The following is a 24,806-nucleotide window of genomic DNA, read 5'->3' as shown; positions in this document are numbered from 1 at the left end:
ATATACGATAGAATGAATGTAAAACTGATGTTCTCCCATGTAAACTATCACATAATTCACAATAAAACATTTAAGAAAAATAAAAATGTTGTGTAGTGAGAAGTTTTATGGACTGCCAAAAGAACAAACAGATCTGTGTTGGAAGAAGTTGTTGTTGTTACATGCTATGGAGTCGGTTCCGACTCATAGCAACCCTGTACAGGGTTTCTAATGCTGTAAATCTTTATGGGAGCAGAAAGCCTCATCTTTCTCCCACGGAGCAGCTGGTAGTTTTGAACTGCTGACCTTAAGTTTTACAGCCCGATTCATAACCACTACACTACCAGAGCTTCTTGTGTTGGAAGAGGTACAGCCCAAGTATTCCTTGGAAACCAGGAGGGCCACAGACTTTGTCTCTCATACTTTGAAGGAGGGACCAGTCACTGGCGAAGGACATCATGTTTAGTAAAGTGAAAATGTGGAGAAAAAGAGGAAGATCCCCAACAAGATGGATTGGCACAGTGGTGACAGCAATGGGTTCAGGTGTAACAATGATGGTGAGGTTGGCCCAGGACCAGGCAAGGCAGTGTTTCATTCTATTGTGCACAGGGTCACTATGAGTTGGTACCAACTCGATGGCACCAAACAACAATGAAGAGGTTTTACAGGAAAATGCTTATGCCACAAGTTTGAATCAAAAAATTACAAAATGAGAAGTAATACAAACAGTATGATTCTAAGACCACACAATGAATACAGTGGAATCCCATCCTATGGAGCAATAGGTTCTGACAGAGGTACCTGATCCCTCAGTTTCCCATCTCCCTGGAGGTGAAACCCCATGTCACATGGCTCATTTGGGCCAATGGGCTATAAGAAGAAGTGATGTGTCTCTTCAAGGCTACAGCAGTTTGGAGCTGGTGTGCCTTGGTCACCTGCCCTGGCTGTCTGTCACATGGAGAGCGTGGTGGCCATGTTCCAGAAGCCAAAGCCCTCTCACATGTTACATAAATGGGGGAGGGGCGAGGACTTTGTCTTCAGATGCTGAGATTTTGAGGGGACTGTGGGTTGAGACAACTAGCAAGAGTATGGTCAAAATACCTTAGAATAAACCTTGCCTGGTCCTACGCCACCCTCAGAGCTACTGTTGTTGGAGCCCACAGTTGCAGCCACTATGACAACCCGTCATGTCCTTCAGGGTCTTCCTCTTCTTTGCTGGCCATCCACTTTACCAGAAGCATGATGTCCTTCTCCAGGGACTGGTCCCTCCTGATGACATGTCCACAAGCACGTGAGGCAAAGTCTCTCCATCCTCGCTTCTAAAGAGCTTGTTAGCTGTACTTCGCCCAAAACAGATTTGTTCTTTCTTCTGACAGTTCAGAATAATTCAAATACATCAGTTCTTCTTCAATCTTTCTTTATATTGTCCAGTTTGCATAGGAGGAGGTTATTGAAAAGGTCATGGCTTGGGTCAAGGGCACCTCAGTCTTCACCAAGACACCATAACTTAAACTACGGTTTATTTGCATGCATACTAACCTCAATAGCTAACACTGCGGAATTGTTGTTTTCTTCCTTCTAGCACTGGAACCGACTTTTGCTGCTGTTCTATGTGTTTGGAAACCACACCAGGTAAAAGTGCTACTTTGTTGTTGTTTTAAGTGCTGTCGAATCAGTTCTGACTCATAGCAACCCTGTATGGGGTTTCCAAGGAGCAGCTGGTGAGTGTGAACCGTCAACCTTGTGGTTCAAACTGACCTTGAGGTCGAGTGCTTATCCTATGGCTATTAGGTAAAAATAGGTATTTAATTGGTGTGTATTATGAGGGAAGGTTTGGTGATTACATGTACTTGATTCTGGATGTATTCATGTCGAAATGCCATAACTCCAGGGTCAAATAGTAAGCAACGCAGAAACTTCAAAGAACAAAAACATTACCAGGGGTTCCCTCTCTACATGGGAGGGTTACAATGTCTGCCCCTTGACTTCCTTTCTCTCCCAACTTTGCTCTATTTTAATATGTGCCTCGTGATGATAAGGAAACATTTCTAAGCACTCCTTGCTTTGTGTGTGTTTTTGGTGGTTTGGATAGAATGTTAAAGGAGTCTTGCTGGCGCACTGGGTTAAGTAACTGAAAGGTCAATGGTTCAAACCCTCTAGCCACTCTGAGGCAGTTCACCTCAACCCTATAGGGCTGCTATGAGTTAGAATTGATGGAAAAGCAATGGATGAGATTCTAAGGCTTACTTCTCCAAATATCTTCTTCACTCCTAAATAAATAAACATGAGGTAATTCTAACTGACCAGGTGGAGTATGTCAGCCTTGTGGAAAGACGCCACCACCTCCCAGGTGCCCAGGAGAGAAGAAGGGTCCACGGCTAAGGGGACACAGAGGGGACTCGGGATGTTTGCAAACACCATGTGGGTTGAGAAGGAAAAGAAAAATGGCCTTAGTCCCTACTCATACTTACTTACCCCAGGAAGGAAGGTGAAGAAGTTGTATTTCTGGTTATTGATGACATTTCGAGGGTACCTCTGGTCCCTCTTCTCGGGGTGCCCCAACCAGACAGTGCGGGGCCTGGGCTCCCCTCCACCACAGCATCTCAGCCAGTCGCAGCACCTGCCAAAAAGACACACCCACACTGTTAAGGCCACACCCACAACACCGAGGCCACACCCACATTTGGCCACTCTTATATCTATTGTGACCGAAGATGTCTTCACAGCGTCAGGACCATTTGTGGGGCTTTGTCCTTTACTGGTATGGAAAGAGAGCTAGGGCTGCTCAAAAGCTATGGAACAATTAATTAAAAGATGCTTTTTCCAAATCCAAGCTATTGATTTTAAAAAGCAAGATTCATTTGAGAATACGATTCTAAAGTAACAAGGTAAACACACAGCCAATACCATTATTGTCCCAACTGTACAGATGAGAAAAGGGAATGAATCAAGCAGCCATGTTTCCAGCACTGTGAGAAACAGCTGAGGCTGGCCTCAAACTGTGCCTGTCCTTCCCACCACCGAGGGTCTTTCTGACACCTCCGGCGTCTAAGTTGCTGCTTCCACCTGGAGATTAAGAGGTCTTCCACGGCAGCAGAGAGGGAGCAGCCCGGGCTCTCCTTAGCACATTCTAGAAGAGCAAACTGGAAAGTCTCAAAACTAATAGAATCTGGAAATGGGCCGGCGTGCCACACAATTCTCCTGAGAGGGTGGTTCACGCAAATGCACCCCCCCACCCACCCGCCCATATGCAAGCCCATCCCAGATCACCCAGTGGGCTGGACTGTTTTGTTAAACAGCTGCTTGAGAGCCTTCAAAAATAGAAAGGCAGCTTAGACTGTGGGAAAACAGCTAAACATAGAAATAGAAGAAATTACAAGTCCCCTTACGCATGGCAATGAAAAGACCCTAAACTGACTGGTTCATCCTCCCGAACCCCACAGCATACACAGGCAGCAGGGAGAAACCATCTTGATCCCCTGCCAGCAACTTGAAACTGGGCCAGCTGAAGTGAAACCAAGCAGGCTGGCAATTAGGACTTACATAATTACCGGTCCCCCGAAGACCCTTCTTCCTTCTCCCCTTCTTCCTACAGGCCAGGCCCCCGCGTAGGGTGTGGGGATACAGAGCCACCGAGGCAAACTAGGTCCTGTGCATCCGTAACCTAAAGATTAGTGAATCCGAGAGCTGCCTGCCTCAGCCGCTCAAATTTTCCATGAGGAAACACAATGCCCTTTCTTAAAAATAGCATCCTCATTCCAGTAAGAGGTGTTCTGATACGGGCAGGTTTCACTTCTAGCTCATTCCTGCTGGTCCCTGTCTAAATGTGTGCGAAAGCCAGAGAGACACACAGAGGCCCCAGAAACCAGCCGCTCTTCACAACCTCACAACCCCTGCCTCTGGTACAAACTACACTCTGGCCTATGGGTAGCCATGCAGGTGTGACACAGACACTTAGATATGAATGAAATGAAAGGAGCAAGGGGGCGGCGCCGGGGGGAGGTAAGGGAAGAGGCAGGAAAAGAAGGAGGTGAAAAGACAGAAGGGAAAGGAGAGGAAGTTACAGAAGGAAACAGGAAGTAGTTCTTTGACAGGAAACACATCCCTCCATGGAATCCCAGTGTGGCGCTGTAGAAGAGTTGGATGCTGACTGAAAGGTTGGTGGTTCAAACCCTGTAAGGGGTGCTTTGAGTCGGAACCAATTCAACCGCACTTAACAACAAACAACACCATTCTATTTGCAGAAATCTTAATTATCTCCCCCCATCCCATAATAAACCTGTAATGATGGTTCCTATAGTCCTTGTGTGGCATTGTATGGTAAGCATGGAAATGCTAACTGCACGTGCTGTGGTTCAAACTCACCAGCTACTCCTCAGAAACCCTGTACAGGGTCTCTATGAGCAGGGACCAACTTGACGCACTCAACATCAAGAACAACATAGCTGTATTCTTTCTAATAGAAGACTGAAACTGTATTTAAGAGAACAACATACAGCCAGGTTGGTTGCTTATGTGACTTTTGTTTTAGCTGCTTGAAGTTAAGCTACCTGGTAGGACTGAAGGAGGCCAAATAAATTGGGGGTAGATTAAATAGGGGCGTGTGTGGCTCAGTAGGATAAGCAAAGGACTGTGAATCACAAGGTCGGCGGTTCAAGCCCACCAGCCATTTCATGGGAGAATGATGAGGTTTCCTGTTTCCACAAAGATTTAGAACCTTGGAAACCCTATACAGGGTCGCCTTGACTTAAAATCAACTCCACAGCATGTAACAACAACAAGTTAAAGAAACACGGGCCATCAGTAAAATGGAATTCTTAGCAGCCTAAGTAAGGGTGAGGTAGAGCCGTGTGTACCAAAGTGATCCTATTTGTAAGATACGTTCAAGCAAACACAGGGGCTCATAGGTAGAAATATCCCCCACTGGGTTTTCAATGGCTTTCCCTAGAGTGTCTCTGGATAGATTCGAAATGTCAACCTTTTGGTTAGTAGGAGAGTGCTTAACCATTTGCATCATGCAGGACTCCACTGTATGAGCATTTGTTGTTGTTGTTGTTGTTGTTGTTAAGTGCCAATGAGTTGGTTCAGTGACCCTGTACAGGGTTTCTGAGGAGCAACTGGTGAGTCTGAACCACAGACCTTGCAGTTCAAACCAACCTTTTGGTTCAGCGCATTATCCTGCAGCGCCACATCAGAACACCAACCACTATTCCAATATATAAACTCTGCTTTTGGAATTGTCTTCAATGAGTCAGACTAGGGGCTTGCTCATCTTCTCACTCATTTTAGGATTCAAGAAACACTTAGTGAGAACCTAATAAATCCTAATTACTGTACTAAACTCTTAAGGACACAGTGCTGAATAAGAGAAAGCTGTTCCTCTTAAGTACTACAGGAACTTAAAGAGAAAACAAACAGTAAACAGATAATTATGATTCAACATAATAAATGAAAGTATGAGTTCTTTGAAAATAGATGGCTTCTTCATAAATAAACACCAGATGGATGGAAAGCAAAAACGCAAGAGGCTAAAACTAGAAATCAGGGACTCACAACTGATACGTGTACACCAATGTTTAAAGTCGTACTATTCATAATAACAAAAAGATAGGCGCACCCCCAGTGTCCATCAACAGATGGAATGAATCAACAAAGTGTGATATAAACATACATACGGCATGTTACTCAGTCAATAGAGAGATGAGTTCTGATAGATGCTACAGCATTGATGAACCCTGAAAACATTACACTGACAGGCCTGCAGACTCAAGACCATAGTTCTGGGGGACACCATGGTCAACTGGCACAACCTACTCCACAAAAACAATGTTCTACATCCTAATTTGGTGAGTAGTGAATAGGATCTTAAAAGCTCGCAAGTGACCATCTAAGGCACAACTACTGATCGCTCCCTGTGCAGAGGAAAGGAGAGTAATGAACACTGAAGATGCTTGACAACAGTTAGCCAATGGACTAGTGGACCTCCTGACCACCACTCTCCATGACACTGAGACCAGAAGAACTAGGTGCTACCACTACCAACTGCTCTAAAAGGGATCACAGTAGAAGGTCCCAGATAGAGTGGGAACAAAACTCAAAATCATAAAAAAGACCACGCCAACTAGTCAGAAAAGACTGGAGGAACTTCCCAAGACTATGGTCCTTGGTATAGTACTGAACTCACCCTCGTGGCTCAATTTCCAGCCAAGCTGTAGGCAGGTGTATGGGGGTCAACAATACTAGAATGGTCAGTCATTCAAGATCAGAAGGGCAGCATTTACCTTAGGGTAAATTAGGAAGGGAGGAGGAATGGAAACTGATACAGGTGAGGTTACATTATAAGGGTACTGCAATCATAGAAAGGCAGAATAGGGTTTGTTGAATGTAAAATGACGATCTGCTCTGTAAGCCTTCACAGAATTCGCAATGAAACAAACAACACATAATGCTCAGTGAAATTAATCAGACACCAAAGGCCACATATTGTATGAAGTATCTAGAATAGACAGATACCTAGAAACAAAAGTTGATTAGTGGGAGATGGGCATACCTGGACCAGTGGGACAGGCAAACAGGTTGCTACTGCTTAAGGGGACCGAGTTTCTAATTGGTGAGATGATGAAAATATCTGGAAATGAATAGTGGTGACGGTTGTACAACATGTTGAATATAATTAATGTCACTGAAGTGTTCTGTGGAGTTTAAATGAACTTTACCCAAGAATTCGGTTTTGCCTTTGATCCTGAGAGATAACTTCTAAAACCTTGGAATTTTCCTGGTAATCCTAAGTATCTTTGAGGAGGGATCCAGACCACACCTAACCTAAAAGGCTATGGTAAATCCCCTTGTGCTATCAAATGACCTGGGGGAGAGGGGCTGGAGTTGGAACCCTGCCCTACCCCACCCCCCACCTCTCACAGCAAAGCTCTGGGCTTCCTGGTAGGCAAAGACATCTATGCACACAGATGGGCAGCACATTCCTTTTGGGCACATGGGACCCTCCCAGCCCTGGTCCTGTGTGTCTTTTCATTTCTGTCTTTTGGGTTGTAATAAGGCAGTGGTTATAATTTCAATGGTCTCAAAAGGGTCTGAGTCATTCTAGCAAATTATCGAAACTGAGAGGGCAGGGAAAACGTGCAGGTCACAGCAGAGGGGAATGTTGCTGTTACTAAGTGCTGTCCAGACAGTTCTGACTCATGGTGACCTTGTATAGGGTTTCCAATAAGTGGCAAGTGGGTCTGATCCACTGATCTCTCGGTTAGCAGTCCAGTGCTGATCCTACAGTACCACAGCGGAACTCCAGAGGGGAATGAGGACCGTGAGTTGTGGTAGTTATCCTGAGAGAGCAGAAAGAAATCTCAGAACTTGTAGAGCAGTTCAGAGTGAGGCTGCTATCGGGACTCCTGAGCTGGAGGTTGGTGCCCAAGGCCTGGAGCTGACTTGGCACCAGGAGGACCATGCCCTATAACTTGTAAGCTCTGGCCCGGCTCTAGTTGGTGAGGGACAGAAGAGGAAATGCTGCAGGTGCAACTGGGGTTGGAACAGAAGTAGCAGAAGTGAAAGGTGGGGATGAGATACTTTGCCAGCATGTACGCCTAAAAGGGCTGAAAGGACAAAAGTGACTTACACTGCGCATTGATACAAAAAAAATTCAAAACAAAACATCAGCAGCAGACAGTTCAGGATACTACACTCTGCAAGAAAGTAAGCAGACACACTTGCAGACAGCTGCTGGTAAATGCACAGAAATTCTCCCTATCTACTGGATCCCTTTGGGGAGGGGGCAGAGGGAGACCTTGTCCTACATATCCTCTAGGAAAGTATGAATTCTTTACCTCGTGCATATATCATCTCTTCTAACTAAATGGGTGGGTTTTTTTGTGTGTGGGGGGTTGGCTAAATTCATAAGCACTTGTTAAATACCCACCTGCTTGTTGTTAAGTGCCGTGGAGTCGGTTCTAACTCATAGCGACCCTGCACAGGGTTTCCAAGGCTGTAAATCTTTACAGGAGAAGAAAGCCTCATCTTTCTCCCACAGAACAGCTGGTAGTTTCAAACTGCTGACCTTGAGGTTACCAGCTCAATTTGTAACCACTATGCTACCAGAGTTCCTTTAGCTCTAGCGCTTCCTTCGCAGAACCCACGTGGTACAAAGTACTATTTCAGGTCCTGGGAGAACCGATCGGAGTCCCTGAGTGGTACAAATGGCTCCACTGCCAACCAAAAGGTTGGAGGGTTGAGTTCCCTTTTGAGGTACCTCCCAAGAAAGGCCTGGTGATCTACTTCCTAAAAATCTCTGTCACTGAAAACCCTATGGAACACAATTCTACTCTGACACACAGGGGTCCGCCATGAGATAGAATCAACAGGTCTATTTTACCCACTGGTACCCACTTATCAACTTTTGTTTCCATGCATTTACCTACTGCGATGGTGATGCTGGTTCTGTGCCGTGGAGTCAGTTCCGACTCACAGAGACCCTGTAAAGGGTTTCTATGACTGTGAATCTGCACAGGAGCAGAATGCCTCATCTTTCTCCCATGGAGTGGCTGGTTGTATCAAACTGCTCACCATGAGATTAGCAGCCCGACTCATAACCACTATGCTAACAGAGCTCCCTTTACCTACTGTAAACATTCTAAATAAGTGGGAATATATACTACCTGTCTTTTTATATTCAATTCTAAGCAGCTACACCTTAAAGCCTCTGTTTCCTTACCAGCCTGCTCCACTCTGCCTTCTTTATGGGTATATGGATTAGCAAAGGAGCCCCTAAATTAACCATATACGGCAATATAAATTTAAATTTAATCCAAAGAGAATCATTCCGTTTCTCCTCCTCACTAGTCACATGGTGAGGACTCCACAGTCCCCATGAACAGAAGCTCCCATACTGGACCACGTGGACAGAGAACATCCCATCATGTTCAGTCCTCCTGGACAGGACGGCTACAAAGCATCTCCCTCAAAACATCTCCTTCCACCTCATTCTGAAACTGTTGTCGATGCTCAAGGACACACAAATGAACTTCAGCAAGTGACTCTGCACTGCGGGACGCCTGCCTAAGCCATGTTACCACACCGCACATGTGATTGTCTATAATGCCCAAGCACACCGACTTGATTTTTGTGTAAGTCAGTGGTTCTCAACCTGGGGAGATTTTGTCCACCAAGAGACCATGTGGACATCTTTGGGTGTCCCAATGGTAGGGATAGGGGAGGGTTGCTAATGGCATCTAGAAGGCAGAGTCCAGGGGTGCTTCTAAATATCTTACAATGTATCACACAGCCCCCAACACACACACAAACAAAAATGATCCTTGCTCTAGGCTTTATTTACTTAATATCTGTTTCAAATGGAGTCACTTCATTTACATTGTTGTTGTTAAGTACCGTCAAGTCAGTTCCGACCCACAGCGACCCTGAACAGGGTTTCCAAGGCTATAAATCTTTACGGGAGCAGGAAGCCTCATCTTTCTCCCATGGAGTAGCTGGTAGTTTCGAACTGCTGACCTTGCGGTTCACAGCCCAATTCACAACCACTATGCTACCAGAGCTCCTATGTAAATCATTTACATAGATTTATTTTAACGGACAATTTCATATGACTACCATAAATGGAATAAGGAAGACCAGAGAAGAACTAATGCATTCTAATTACGGTGTTGGCAAAAAAAACACTGAATATGCCATGGATTTCTGGAAGAATGAACAACTCCATCTTAGAAGAAGATGGAATGTCCCTTAGAGGGGACAACGGTCAGATTTTGTCTCACAAACTTTGGATATGTTAACAGGAAGGACCAATTTAAAGACACCATACTTGGGAAAGTAAAGGGTCTAAGAAAAAGAAGGAAATTCTCAAGGAGATGGATTGGAACAGCGGCAGCAACAATGGTCTCAAAGAGCGACAACTGTGAGGAGGAGGCAAGGCCAGGCTGCGCTCCGTGCTGTTGTACATGGGGCCACTATGGGTCGGGATGAACTTTATCAACAGCCACCAATATACGTGGGTAGGCGCCATAGTACACGATGGTTAACTAAAACGTTGGCAGTCTGAAACCACCAGCAGCTCTGAGGGAGAAAGACCTGCTCCCATAAAATTGTTGCCGTTAATACTGTATGCCATCTGGTGGATTCAAACTTAGAGCAAGCCTCCAGGGCAGAGGAGAACTACCCCAAGGGTTTCCTGTGCTGTTGTTGATAAGCATCCTCAGTTGGTTCTGACCCACCCTCAAACCCTGTGTCGGGTTTCCGAGGCTTCAAATCTTGGTGCGAGCAGAAAGCCTTATCTTTCTCCCACAGAGTGGCTGGCAGGCTCGAACCAGGAATCTTGTGGTTTGCAGTCCAGTGCTTATCGTCTGGCACCATGGTGGTGATATTTACAGGAGCAGATGGATGGGCCATTTTTCACTTGTAGCCTGTGATGGGTTCAAATCCTGAAAGTTTGGTTAGCAGCCAAGGGTTCCTCCAATAAAGGTTACCATAGGGCAGTTCTACTTTGTCACATGGGGTCGCTATGAGCTGAAAATCAACTCGATGGCACCCGACCATGGCAACCCATAGAGGGAAACTGAGCGTCACTGGTCATCAGCAGAAGTGGACCTCAAATCAGCACACACAATAAAGTCACACACGTGGCCATGACACTCCAGGTAGACACCATGTCAGCTACTCTGAACCTGCTGCCCTCTCTCCTCTCTTCTGAATTGCAGCCACATGAGCAAAGGTTGGGTACCAAAAGATGAGTTCCCACAGGATGCAACATATTGAAAGGAAATTGAAAAAGGGCACAGTGGTCTAACTAAATGGCTCCAAATGATTTAATCCCTGCTCTTGAATTATTTCAACGCTATCACTGCAGCCTAGAGCCATGGCCCTCCCTGTACTTTGCAAATGACTATCCCAAAGGGGAAACCTCGGGTCTGGTAGCAAATTTATAGTAAGTGACCAAGTTCTCCTAAGTCTGTCCAAACAGAAGAGATGGCAGCCAGGATCCTCTCTCCACCACTGGATTTATCCTCACGACTCTTCTTCCCTGGGCAGCTGCTCACACCTATCTGTCTAATGGATGGACTTAAGCCACCAGAGCGCCAGCTGCCCTGAAGTTGTTCTGCTAGCTGTCACCTGGGCATCATGAATGGCCACTATTGTTTCTTAACACCAAACCAAGTTGTCTGTCGCTTCCTATGACAAGCTATTTGTAGCACACATTCAAAACACACTGGGGAGGCCGGCTAGGACAGAATCCCTTTAGGGTGAGAAATTAATGAAGAACCTGAGTAAAATGATGCCTCCCTGCTCCCCCAATTTTAAAAACTCCAGGACCCCATGGAACAGAGTGAGAGGTTTTCATCTGAACAGCCCCTAGATACAAACCTTAGTTCTATGCGGACTTTATGGCTTGGGACTAGCAACTCATCTTTTTTTTTATTTCCTTCATTTTTAAGGTTTATATAGGGCCCTGGTGTGGCCCTAAAGGATAAGCACTGGACTGTTAACCACAAGGTCAGTGGTTCAAACCCATCAACCACTCCTCGAAAACCCTTTACAGGGTCACTACGCATCAGAACCTACTCAATGGCACTTAACAACAAGGTTTACATATCCTTTATCTTTTTTACTTTTGAAAGCGGCACATAAGTTAGGAGACTTGGGGGGGTGGGGGGAGAGATACTACATAACAGCACTGGTTGGTGTTAGGGCTCTCCAGTTGGTTTTGACTCATAGCGACCCCATGTACAACCAAAGGAAACAGTGTCTGGTTCTGTGCCAGCCTCACAAATGTTGTTATGTTTGACCTCATTGTTGTAATCACTGTGTTGATCCATCTCACTGAGGGTCTTCCTCTTTTTCACCAACCCTCTGATTTACCAAGCAGAGCCTTTCACTAGAGACCGGTCTCTTCTGATAACACGTCTGAAATACGTGAGACAAAGTCATACCATCCTCACTTCTTGGCTATACTTCTTCCAAGACAGGTTTATTCATTCTTCTAGCAGTCCCTTGTACAGTCAAGATTCTATGCCAAATGTATCAATTCAAGTGTATCCATTTTTATCACAGATTGGAACCTTAATGAAATTTCTCTAGTGTTTTACACTTCAGGATCACATTTGTTTTCTTTCCTTAATCAGCATGTTGGCGCTATAACTTACACACAATACACACTGTAACTGTGGACTTTGAATATGTCGTCATAAATGTCGATATCCTGGTAACCACTCCCACAACCAAAATATCCAGCATACCCTGGACCCTAAAAGGTTTTCAGAGTCCTGGTATAGCACTGTAGGGTAAACACAGGACCACAAAGTTGTTTGAACTGCACTGTCAGCAGTTCAAACTCACCAGCCATTTCTCGGAAACCCTATTACTGGGTCGCGATGAGTTGGAACCAACTCCACAGCACTTAACAACAACAAAAGGCCTTTCAATGCACCAGTAAGCTCAAACTTAACAATTGTGAGGATGGTGTAGGACCGGGAGATGTTTCCTTCATTGTACACAGGGTCGCTGTGAGTCCGAGAGGACTGACAGTCAGAAAGAACAACATAAATCCTCGGACAGTGTGTAGTGCGCACACCAATAACAATACATAGTATTTCTCTTATTTTCCCATATGCAAAAAAAAAAAAAAGAAAACACAGAGAATCTTCTCACCTGTAGTAGAAACTAGGTTAAGAGTCAAGACTGGAAATAATGCTGTTTGTACTGATTCCAGTTTTGATCACTTACACAAAGAAAAGCCAAAATGGATTGTCATGATTTCTGCTAAAACAAACAAAGGTGATGACAGCAGGTGGTTATCAGCCAATTTCACGAGGTGGTCTCATGAAACCTGGCTGAATTTCGAGGGAAAAGCAAACATCATGGCAGAAAGCCAAGGGAACAATGTTTCTGAAAAAAGCGTGACAAGGAGTTAAGTCCTGGAAACCGTGAGTTCCAAGCCCAGCCTCAAGGCTATCAGCAGGCACACCGCAAATATTTGCTGGGCAGGGCACGCAATGCTTCCAGAAGCTACGAGTACAAAGGGACAGTCTCTCCACAGACAATGTAAAAAGTAGAGAAAAAATTAAAACAATATGGAAAAATGAGTCCACAGCAGTGGTTCTCAACAGGAGCAATTCTGTCCTCTTCAGGTGATGTCCAGGAGTCCTGGTGTGGCGCTGTGGGCTAATGCATCAGACAGCAAAGCCATATGAACAGCAAGGTCAGTGGTTCAAACAAACCAGCTGCTCCTCGGAAACCCTATACAGGGTCGCTATGGGTCAGAATCCACTCAATGGCACTTAACAACAACAACACAGGGAGACCTGGTATGGCGCTGCGGGAGGACTGCTAGACTGCAAAGTCGGTTTGAATGGCAAGGCTGGCAGTTCAAACTCACCAGTCACTCCTCAGAAACCCTATACAGGATCACCATGAGTCAGAATCAACTCGACGGCATGCAACAACAGACATCTTTGGCAGTCACATCTGGGGTAAGAGGTGTTACTGGCATCCTATATAGTGTCTATAGCACAGCCCCCAAAACATAATTCTCCAGCCCCAAATGCCAACCAGACCAAAACTGCGAAAGTAGGGCAACACTGTCCAGTATGTTTCTGAGATTGGTAGCCCCCAGGTATGGGTGAAATTTCCTTCATTGATTCACTTAAATGAGCAGCGACACCTGTCTAGGAACTACCACATTGGACAAAAGGTCTAGAGAGTTATAACCCAAATTGGCAAGTGCAGATGTTTCGAGTCATACAGGGAGCTTGGAAGGAGTGGAAAAAAAGGTATGAAGGGAGAGTTTTGCTCTTTTTTCTAAATACATCTAAGTGGCTAGATTTTTTTTTTTTTTTTTAAACTATTGCTGTTAGGTGCCATCAAGTCAGTGCTGACTCACAGTGACCCTATGTATAAAAACCAGAACATTTTCCAGCCCTGCATCATCCTCACAAGAGTGGGTTCTGTTTGACCCATTGATGTAGCCACTGCATCACCCATCTCACTGAGGGGCTTCCTCGTTTTCCACTGACCAAGCCCTTCTCCAAGGAAAGGTCCCTCCTGATAATATGTCCACAGAGAAGGTAAAACCTGAGGTCAGGAAGCACACCAAGGAGGACGTATGCTTCACTGAAGCTCACCGACGTCTGAGCAGGTGTCTGACCCCAGGAAGAAATCACCTGGAAAAGCCAGTCAGTTCCCCTCACCTGTAAAGCTCAGATGAAATGGCATGAGGGGCATATCCTACACCAACACAGACACACAACTGAATAAGAGAATTACACAAGGAAGCTGCACGTGACAGCTATATCAGAGAAAGCAAAACCTTGGATACAATCAGATGCTCATTGCAAAGGCATCATTACAGGACTAGGACAGGGCCTTGAGCACCAGAGAGACAAAATGACCAGGGGATGAGGTGGGGAGAATCAAAGCCAAAACGATCTGATTCCATTTTTTTCATTTAAAAAAAAAAAGGGGGGGGTATCAATATGTACATAAGGGAAACACCCTAAGAAATAAATACAGACACACCCTAAACTCTTCTCACCAGGTAACAGCCAGGAAGGGCATGTTGTTGTTTAGTGTCACTGAGTCAATTTCAACTCATAGTGACCTTGTCTATATAGGGTTTTCAAGGAGTGGCTGGTGGATTTGAACTGCCGACCTTGCAGCTCCAACCAACTTTATGATCCAGTGCTCATCCTACAGTGCCACACCAGAACTCCTGGAAGAGGGCAGTCAGGGTCATTGAGAAACGCCCGGTTTCTCCTTATGTCTCCCACCTCAAATCTTTTCCTCTTGGACATCTTGCTACTCAGCAACAAGGCCCACCCCCACAATGACCCAAGAAAGATAGAAGTCAGTCCTGCCCTACCACCTGCTCATCCCAAGTCCTTGACGATCAGCTGTCCCGCTGTGATACATCAGTGTGCTCCAGAACTCTTCAGTTCTCCGCTCCTCCCTCCAATCGCTTCTCACTTCTCCCAGCTGCCTAAAGCCTCCGTGCGGTACTTTAGGAGAAGCACTGTACTACCAACCAGAAGGGTCAAAACCCACCAGCCACTCCTTGGAAACCTATACAGGATCATAATGGGCTGGAACAGACTGGACAGTACTTAACAACAAGAAGCCCTGTGTAAGGGGCAGTTCACACCACAGTTCTTTCTGTCCCTCCTTCCAGTTTCTAAGCTGTAAAGCTCTGACTTCCTGTCTCTTGAGGCCTGCCTGGAAGCCACTCCTCCTCTCCTCTTCTATACTTCTTGTTGTTAGGTGCCATCGAGTCAGTACCGACCCATAGCGACCTTATGCACAGCAGAACAAAACACTGCCTGATCCTGGGCCAACCTCACAATTGTTGCCACGCTTGAGCCCACTGATGTTGCCGCTTGGCCAATCTATCTCACTGGGGATCTTCCTCTATTTCTCTGACCCTCCACCTTACCAAACATGATACCCTCTCCAGAGACTGGTCCCTTCCACACTTACATCATCACTTTCTACAATAACCCCCTCTACCTTCTACATAGCCTTCAAAACCCACCTTCGAGCAACAGTGGGTAATACCCGTACAATGTGTGGTGTAGCAGGAAGCAGCACCGAACTGCTAACTGCAAGGTCGGTGGGTCACCCCCTTGGAAGCCCTTTATAGAGTTGCTATGAGTCAGAACCAACTCAACAGCACCAAACAAGAACATACTTATTCTTTACCTTGTAAAAACTGCACTCCTGACTTCACGACAGACTACATTTTTTAAATGTAAAATAAAATAACCACCACAGGCTCTGCTGCCCAAACAGCACGTAGCTCTCCCTCACAGCCTCCTGTCTGGGTCACAAGTTCACATTTGTCAGTTCACTATGGGTGACTTGAAGATCAACGCTTTTGGTGTCTTTCCAGGTCCCTGGTATTCAGCACTCCGAGAGCTTTCTCCTGACTTTCTGCAGTCACCTGTCCAGGTGGTGCTGTGAGTTAGGTGCTGGCGGTTCAAACCCACCCACTGCTCTGAGGGAGAAAAATGAGGCTGTCTGTCCCTGTCAAGACAGACAGTCTCGGAAGCCCAACAGAGGGGGCACCCTGATTCAGAGTCAACTCAGTGGCAGTGGATTCAGCTTCCTGAATTTTATACTTCACCCAGGCCATTTGGTCAGAGGATTTAATATCCAAACCCAGCCCCCAGCTACCATGCCAGGAACACAGCAGTGTCCTGCAACATGCCAGAGAACCAAATGGAATAGAATGGAAGGCAATTCCCCAGTCTCCAAAATAATAAACACTGGCTGAGCACTTACTGTGTGCCAGGCGCCATGGCGAAGCCCTCAGTGAGGATTACTTCCTTTAGTCCTCACTAGAATCCTATGACGCAGGGCTCTTCACATCCCCGCAGAGCAGAGGAGAAAACTGCACCTGGAAGAGGTCCCGCAGCTGGGCTGTGGGTCCAGCCGACTGACCATGGAGACAGCACTTTAACCACAGAGTCTGGGAGCAGCATTTGCAAACCTTCTTCACTTCTCAGCAGAATCACAGAGGAACTTCTGAACTGTCTACCTAGTTCCCCAGAGGGTCCCTAGGTGACAAAGACAAAGCAGGAACACAGCAATAGTCCTTGGTAGCTCTGCCCTCTCCTCTCTGCCGGCCTTATCACCTGCTTACACAGTTACTGTTCTTCCCAGGTGCCGGGCACTGTGGGTTAAATCACCACGTTTGCACTATCTTCTGTAATCCTCAAAGCCACTGTATGCATCGTGCCCAGTGTTCAGACAGCTGAACTCACTTCCCCAAGCATGAACAACGACTGTATGACCTCAGTTCATGTTCCTAATCCCGAAGATCCTTGGCAGCCAACCAGGAAGTCACCAGTGCCACCAGGAAGGTTTCTCCCGTCTCCAACTGTGGCTCCTCCTCTGTTCCCTTGGGGACATGGGTAGCAACAGACACTGCCATGAGTCACTTCACTTGGGCGGGCCTTTGGCATTGAGACAGCCCCATGATGGCCACAGGAGATGTTTCCAGTGGCACTTGCAAAATGTCAGAGGTTACATACAATAACCTCTTCCTTGGAAAGAACTCATCTCTAGAAACAGGTAGTGGAGATGCTGAGGGTCTTAAATGCTGGTAGCTCAGGTAGATGAGGATGCTCATCCCTTCTCTAACTTCGCTACCAGGGAACGCCGCCTGAGTTTCAGAAACTGCACTACAAGCTTCCATCTTTTTTTAGGGAAATCAGATATGACACATAACTTACCCACTGCTGTGGGGTTAATTCCAAAACTCGGGAGGCACAGTGGTTAAATGCTTGGCTGCTAACAAAAGGCTGGAATTCAAACCCACCCACCACTCCACAGAAGAAACACTGGACACATTCTGCTTCTGTAAAGATTTGCAGCCTTGGACACCCTATCGGCAGTGGTTCTCTGTCATACAGGGTTGGTATGAGTTGGAATCAACTCAGCAACAATGGGTCAGGTTTACACAGATTCCCTGAGGGGTGCAAATAGATTGTTGGTGTTTCAAGTGCACCCAGCAGTGTCCTGGAATAAACCTAGAGCTCTTCTTCTGTAAGATTGCTGCTGTTATACCACTGAGTCAGTTTCAACTCATAGTGACATTGCTTATGGTTTCTGAGGAGCAGCTGGTGGGTTTGAACCACTGATCTTGGCAGTTAGCAGTCAAGTGCTTATCCTACAGTGCCACACCAAGACCCTGTGGAGCATATGACTGTACAACTATAAGAATGTGATCAGTATCACTAAATTATATCAACATGTGGTGCACTGAATTACTTGATACGGCTCTTCCAGCTATTGGCTTTGTAACTTCCACAAAATGACTGGGTGGGACCCTGCAAATATGGAACTCTAATGTGGGGACTGGCCAATTTTTCCATCTTGTTGGATTTGCAATGAACCATCTCAGAAGCAGGAAGGCAGCGCAAAGGATCAACAAGACAGAGGAGCCAGAAATGAAGCCTATCCTCTGGACCCCGAGGCCCCTGTGTATTGCCCCTCCTTGATGCAGGAGACGGAGCTGTGACACCAGAAAAGCAGCAGCAGAAGCAAGAGCAAGAGAGGGCAGCGGCTTCCTAGCCCACATCCTCAGGCCCTGGATAAATCAGTAAGGCAAGGCCCTCAGGGTTACTAACATTTCAGAAGAAAATGAAGGGTGCTGGAGGCAGACAGATCTGGTGGGAACTACGGAAGAAGGCTTCCATTCTTCACTCATTCATTCATTCGATGTTGTTGTTGTTAAGTGCCGTCGAGTCGGTTCCGACCCATAGCGACCCTGTACAGGGTTTCCAAGGCTATAAATCTTTGCGGGAGTAGAAAGCCTCATTCAATAGGCAAGTATTTACTGAGCACCTACTATGTGCTGCTCTTTGTGTTAAACTCAGAGACTATGTGCAAACGAGACTAACGTTCCATAGGTAGGCAGGTGGGGAGAGAAAGCAGATAATGAATTGTCATCCCATGGAACGTGGTTTTCTTGAGAGTGTGGTGGCTCAGGGAAGGAGTCTCTGAAGAAGTGAAAACTGCGCTGAGACCCATGGGACAAAAGGAATTCGTCTAGGAGCTGTGCGACCACCAGCTGAGTGGTGCACTGTTAAGCACTTGACTACTAGCCAAAACGTTGGCAATTCAAACCCACTCCACAGCTCCTTGGAAGAAAGGCTGGCAATCTGCTTCTAAAAGGTCGCAGCCTTGAAAACCATGCGAAGTACCGTTCTCCTCTGACATACATGAGGTTGCCATGAGTCAAAGCCACCTTACAGCTGACTAACAACATCAAAAGGCCTCAATTTAGAACCCCCACTGAATAGTTTTCATCTTGTCTAGATGGGGCTGGTGAAAGGAGATGGGGATAAGATTCTTATGATTCAACAGTGAGTAGTTGTTACCATGGTTAATTGCGAGTGTCACAAGAATAAAGGTAGAAGTTTTGTAACATAAAGGGGAGAGTAGTGAATCTTATGGTTCAGTAAACAGAGGACCCTAGGACCATCAAGGGAGAAGAGCATATGAGGAATGGGGGACCCTATCCAGAGAAGCAGCGACACCAGCGATAGAGGCAGAGATGAGGTCATGGAGACAGGGAGCAGCTGAGGACTCTAGACTCATGTGAAGAGAGGGACTGAGAGCTGGCAGCCAGAAGGCAGACTTGCAGAATGTGTCCTTTGGTTGTTTAAATGATTATATATTCCTGAGTTTTTTTGTATACACTAAAAAAAAAAAAAAAAGAGGGAATAGAAGCAAATACTGTTGAATGATGATCATTGTAATCACACTGCAATGAAATGAAATACGATAGGATGAATGCAAAACTGATGTTCTCCCATTCACCCAATTCACAATAAAAACTTAAAAAAAAAAAGTCTCAATTTCCCGAAACGTGGAACGGTGACAGCGCTCACATGGGGCTATGTGAAGCTGCTACACGACTGTTCACTTAAATCACCTGGGAAAATGGAGATGGCTCTTAAGAAACCAACTGAATACCATTCTTACTAGAGCACACATTATGTGTCACCAGAATGTAAGCTCCAAGTAAGCAGGGTCTGCTGCCTCTTCATGTTCACTTCTGTAAACCCAACAGTAATAGGGTACCAGGGACAGAGTAGGTATTTAGGGAATGAAACAATGAATGGATCAAGAGGAGTTATTTGGATTCCTCTAGCTATTTGTTTGTTTCCTGCTAACTTGTTTGTGAGTATTAGCTAATAATTTGTATAACATTTCAAATAGCTGGCAGTCATCTGAAAGGTCCAAACACGCAGGCGAAGATGCTTTCCTGTTGGTTTTATGCAGCATAATGAGCGTATTGTAGGCATCACTCGCAGCTCTGGCTCATCCTGCATTACACAGGTGAGTTCTCAGGCCTCTGCCTTCCTCAACATCCTCCCTTTATGCCTTCAAAGTAACCATTTCCAGGATGGGAACATTAGCTGTACACTGTCACCCAATTGTATGTGTAGAAATTGTTGAATTGGTACATGTTCTGCGGTGTGTATTCTCAGCAATAAAAAATAGTTACTTTTTAAATAACAAATCATAAAGAGCAATGTCTGCCCAAACTGAAATACAGTTATAACATGGAGGCTAGGGGTGCTGACCTCCCATGCAGTTGAAAATCCACATGTAATTTACAATGGACCCTGGGACAACATGGGTTTGAACTACACTGGCATAGGCCCACTTTCAAAGACTTCATCCATGTTGCCATTGTGGTGAGCTCAAATGCTGCAAGTATCCACTTAAAATGACATTAGTCAGACATTTTATAGCAAGGAGGGGAGTGATTCACTTTTCAGTCTAGGAGCGGAGGTCCCTAGGACCATCAAAGGAGAAGAGCAGAGAGTGGGACCCTACCCAGAGAAGCAGTGATGTCTGAAATGGAGCCAGAGATGATGATGTGGAGCGATGGAGCAGCTGGAGACATTAGATCCAGAGAGGGAGAGTGACTGTGTGCTGAAGACCTGGGGGGTACGGGGGAAGCATTGCATGGAGGGGAATGTAACCATGGCAATGAGACGATATACAATAGAATGAATGTAAAACCAATGTTCTCCCATGTAAACTATCACATAATTTACAATAAATCATTTAAAAAAAAATTAAATGGGAAAAAAAAAAAAGATACGTCATTGGTCATGCAAAGCCTGTCATGTAATCTCCAGCATAATTTTTTCCAACTACTGATTGTTTCCAACCTTTGCATTCCAATCACTAATAAATTATCAATATATCTTGGGGGAAAAAAATGACATTAGTCATCTCCACATGAGTAGTTGGTCTCTCCCATAACTGGTAGCCCCTCAACCTTCCATCTCCCCTAAGTGGAGAGAAAAACGGCTCCCAAGACAATTACTGTTGTTGCCACTAATTGTTGTAAAGTGCCGTCAAGTCAGTTCCGACTCCTAACGACCTTGTACAGGGCTTCTGAGAGCTGCATTATTTTAAGTGGATAATTGCAACACCAGAATTCATCACAATAGGAATGGGGATCAACTGCATATATTATTTATAAAGAACAAAAAATGAATCAACTTGTAGAAAAGTAAGTCACTAGTTAAATACATCAGAGAAGATCTATTCAGAAGCATATATGTAGCCACTTAAAACAGCATTTACGATTGTACATTCCTGAGTGTTTGGGTGTACATTAAAAAAAAAAAACACACAGAAGGAATAGAAGCAAATACTGTTGAATGATGATGTACGGAGAGGGAAGAGAGGATAGTAATCATTGCAATGAAACAAAACAGGAGAGGGTGAGTGTAAAACTGAAAAATTGATGTTCTCCCATGTAAACTATCACTCAATTCACAATAAAATCTTTAAAAAAGAGAGAAAATAGATGGAATAAAATTTTTTTAAATATATCATTTACAAGGAAGGTATAACCATGCACATTCAAGTATCAAACGGGGGGGGGGGTGAAAATGAGAAAGTTAAAATATATGTGCTACATTGTTATAATTGATAAAAACAACGCATACACAGAAAGGACAGGAAGAAAACAACATGTGTTAAATATTCTTTATAACTGTGGTTGTTTTTAATGGAAAAGTAACACAGGAACTTCCTTAATCAGGAAGTTCTTCAGTTTGCCTCAATGAGTAAGGTATGCACTGCTTTTACAATTAAAAAAGGAAAACACATACTTCATGGTTATTTCTTTGTACTGTATAAGAGAGTGTTTGGTCAGCCTGAGGAACCTAAAGACCCTCGGGGAAGGAAAGACCACTCTAATGTGACAATGTTACCAGGTTTAGGTTCATTGTTACAATGACTCTGCTAACCTATATGCCTGAAACAATCTCAGATCAAGAAAGGGAAGCTTCTTTCATATAAATCATTCACAAACTGAAAATTAAGTCTTGAGCTACCACTCCATTCCCATCAGAATGAAAGAAGGTAAAGACAACAGGGAAAAGGGCTAGTGAGGATATGGAGCCAGCAGGATTCCCTGTGCTGATGGAAGAGTAAATGAGTCACACGCGAGGGCCTAGCAAAGCCACAGGAGTACTAAAGATATGCTCAAGGATGTTCCTAGCAACACAGCTCACGACACTCAGTATGAGCAAACTATCACACACACACAACATGCTTGAACCCAATGAAGAACAGATGGAGCCAAAAGCCAGGTTCAAGCGAGAACATGCCACATGATCCACAGATTGTGATGCCAGGAGGGCGGGAGTAGTTGGTAAGAACTATCAAACTGAATCTGACTCATAGCAACCCCTTATAGGGTTTTCAAGGAGAGGCCAACCTCGTGGTTCAAAGGACCCTGAGGTCCAGTGTTTTAGCCTACAGCGCCACACCAGGACTCCTAGGAAGGAGGCAGTGGTGATGGTGATGGGCTGTGGAGTCAGTCTGGACTCAGAGCGACCCTGCATAGGGTTTCCAAGGCTGTAAATCTTTAAAGGAGCAGGAAGCCTCATCTTTCTCCCACTGAACCGCTGGTAGTTCCGAACTGCTGACTATGAGGTTACCAGCCTAACTCGTAACCACTACGCTACCAGAGCTCCTTGGGAGGGAGGGAGGGAGGGAGGGAGGGAGTGGTACCTGGCAAAGAGCACAAGGGGGTTCCTAAGTTAACAGCCTGTTTCTTTATCTGGTACTAGTGACAGGAATGTGTTCATCAGACTGTGCACTTAGGAACTGTGTACTTTTCTGTGTCTGATGATGTATATACAATGTGTGTGTGTATACATGTACTTATATGTCTAGGTTGTTAAGTGCCATAGAGTCACAGTGATCCTGTATAGGGTTTCTGAGGCAGTAAAACCTTTACAGGAGCAGAAAACCTCAGCTTTCTCCTGTGGAGAGGCTGGTGGGATTGAACCAACAACCTTGGGGTTAGCAGTTCAGTGCTTACCCTGCAGCACCACAGTGTTCCCACATATTCCGTTGCTGTTTGTTTGTTGTTGTGTGCTGTTGAGTCAGTTCCTAGTCATAGTGACCCCACATAGGGTTTCTGCAGAGCAGCTGGTGTGTTTGAATTGCTAACCTTGTGGTCAGCAGTCCAGTGCTTATCCTACAGCACCACACCAGGGATTCCCATATAGATAAATATATATGTTGTTAAGGACTGTGGAGTCGGTTCCAATTCATAGTAACCCTATATAGAGTTTCCAAGGGGTAGCTAGTGAGCTTGAACCACTGACCTTGCAATTCAAACTGGCCATGCAGTCCAGCACATTAACTCACAGCACCACACATACACATATATATACGAGGGGGCTTCAAAAAGTTAATGGAAAAGATAATACAATGTTTCAATGAACTTTTTGAAGCCCCTTCGTGTATATATGCATTATTTTATTTCATTTTACTTGTATCTACAATCAATAGCCATGGGACAACACGGTTTGAACTGCACAGCTGTTACATGAAGATTTTATCTTCCTGTTGCTATTGCAGTGAGCTCAAGTGTTCCAGTAGCCACTACAATGACATCAGCCGTCTCTGAGTGAACAGCTCGTCTCACTAGTAACTGGTAGCTCCTTGCCTTTCCAACTCCCCAAAGGAGCAGTCAACTAATCACGTGACTACTTTGTACTGTGCTGTACAAATCTGCTGCAAAAGACCTCTTCAAAGTGTTCAAATGCAAAGATGTCACCACCTTCAGGACTAATGTGCACCTGACCCAAACCATGGTATTTTCAATCACCTCATGTACAAGGGAAAGCTGTACAATGAATGGAGTTAAGGAAACTCAAGAACAATTAAAGCCTTTGAATTCCATTGTCAAGGAAGAATGTGAAATACACCATGGTGGTGGTGATTATGTGCTGTGGAGGCGGTTCTGACATGAAGCAACCTTGAGTAGGGTTTCCAAGGCTGTAAATCTTTACAGGCACAGAACAGCTGGTAGTTTCAAACTGCTGACCTTGAGGTTAACAGCCAGACTACACTACGAGAGCTCCTTGAATCCACTATGGGCTTCCAAAAGAAAGAACAAATCTATCTTGGAAGAGGTACAGCCAGAATGCTCATTAGAAATAACAGACATGTTATCAAGATGGACCAGTCTTTGAAGAAGGACTGCATGCTTGGTAAATCAGAAAATCAGCAAGAAAGAGGGAGAGCCTCAACAAGACGGATTAACACAGTGGTTCCAACAATGGAAGGAAGCCATTGCTGGGCAACATTTAAGTCTGTTATACACTGAGTCCTTATGAGTCAGAACCTGACAACCACATGCATTACTTACACACACCAAAAAATCAGCTTATTCAAAAAAAACAGAACAAAAAAATGCTAAGTGGGTCACATGATCATATCTGTTACTTCCTGGTCTTTTCATGTACTCCTGGTATGGCGCTGTAAGATCAGCGCTGGACTATGAACCACAAGGTCGGCAGTTCAAACCCACCAGCTGCTCCTCGGAAACCCTATACAGGGTCAGTATGAGTCAAAACCAACTCAGCGGAACTTACCAACAACAGCAAGTTCAAATTAAAATGCTTCCTTACGTTTTCATTGTTTCAGGGGCACTGAGTCTCTGTTAACGGTATGGAAACATTTGGAATTGAGGAGTATCATTGTTAGGAAACATTGTATATCTGTTACCAATGATGGTTGGACAACACAGTTCCTATCATCACTGGTGTGGCGCTGTGGGTTAAAGCGCTGGACTGCAACGTCAGTTTGAACAGCAAGGTCAGTGGTTCAAGCTCATCAGCCACTCTTCAGAAACCCTATACAGGGTCACTATGGGTTGGCACCGACTTGATGGCACTTAACAACAACAACAATAATCTTTGGTGTCACTGAATCGTATATATAAAAAGTTGATTAGTACATTAAGTGTTATTCATATATATATA

The 24,806-nt window shown here is 45.0% G+C and overlaps 1 protein-coding gene across 1 annotated transcript in view; it reads right to left on the bottom strand.

Annotated features, from left to right (window-relative positions):
• The window catches only part of ATP9A (ATPase, class II, type 9A), a 175,200-nt gene that overhangs the window by 132,424 nt on the left and 17,970 nt on the right, over positions 1-24,806 (bottom strand). Inside the window, exon 2 of the mRNA XM_006839177.1 lies at positions 2,455-2,599. Within this exon, the coding sequence (XP_006839240.1) occupies positions 2,455-2,599 (145 nt within the window). The remainder of the gene's footprint in view (positions 1-2,454; positions 2,600-24,806) is intronic.

Source organism: Chrysochloris asiatica, unplaced genomic scaffold (genome assembly GCF_000296735.1).
Source record: "Chrysochloris asiatica unplaced genomic scaffold, ChrAsi1.0 scaffold00023, whole genome shotgun sequence".
Lineage (NCBI taxonomy): Eukaryota > Metazoa > Chordata > Mammalia > Afrosoricida > Chrysochloridae > Chrysochloris > Chrysochloris asiatica.
Note: the sequence above shows the minus strand (reverse complement) of the source record. Positions and strands in the feature narration are given on the sequence as shown.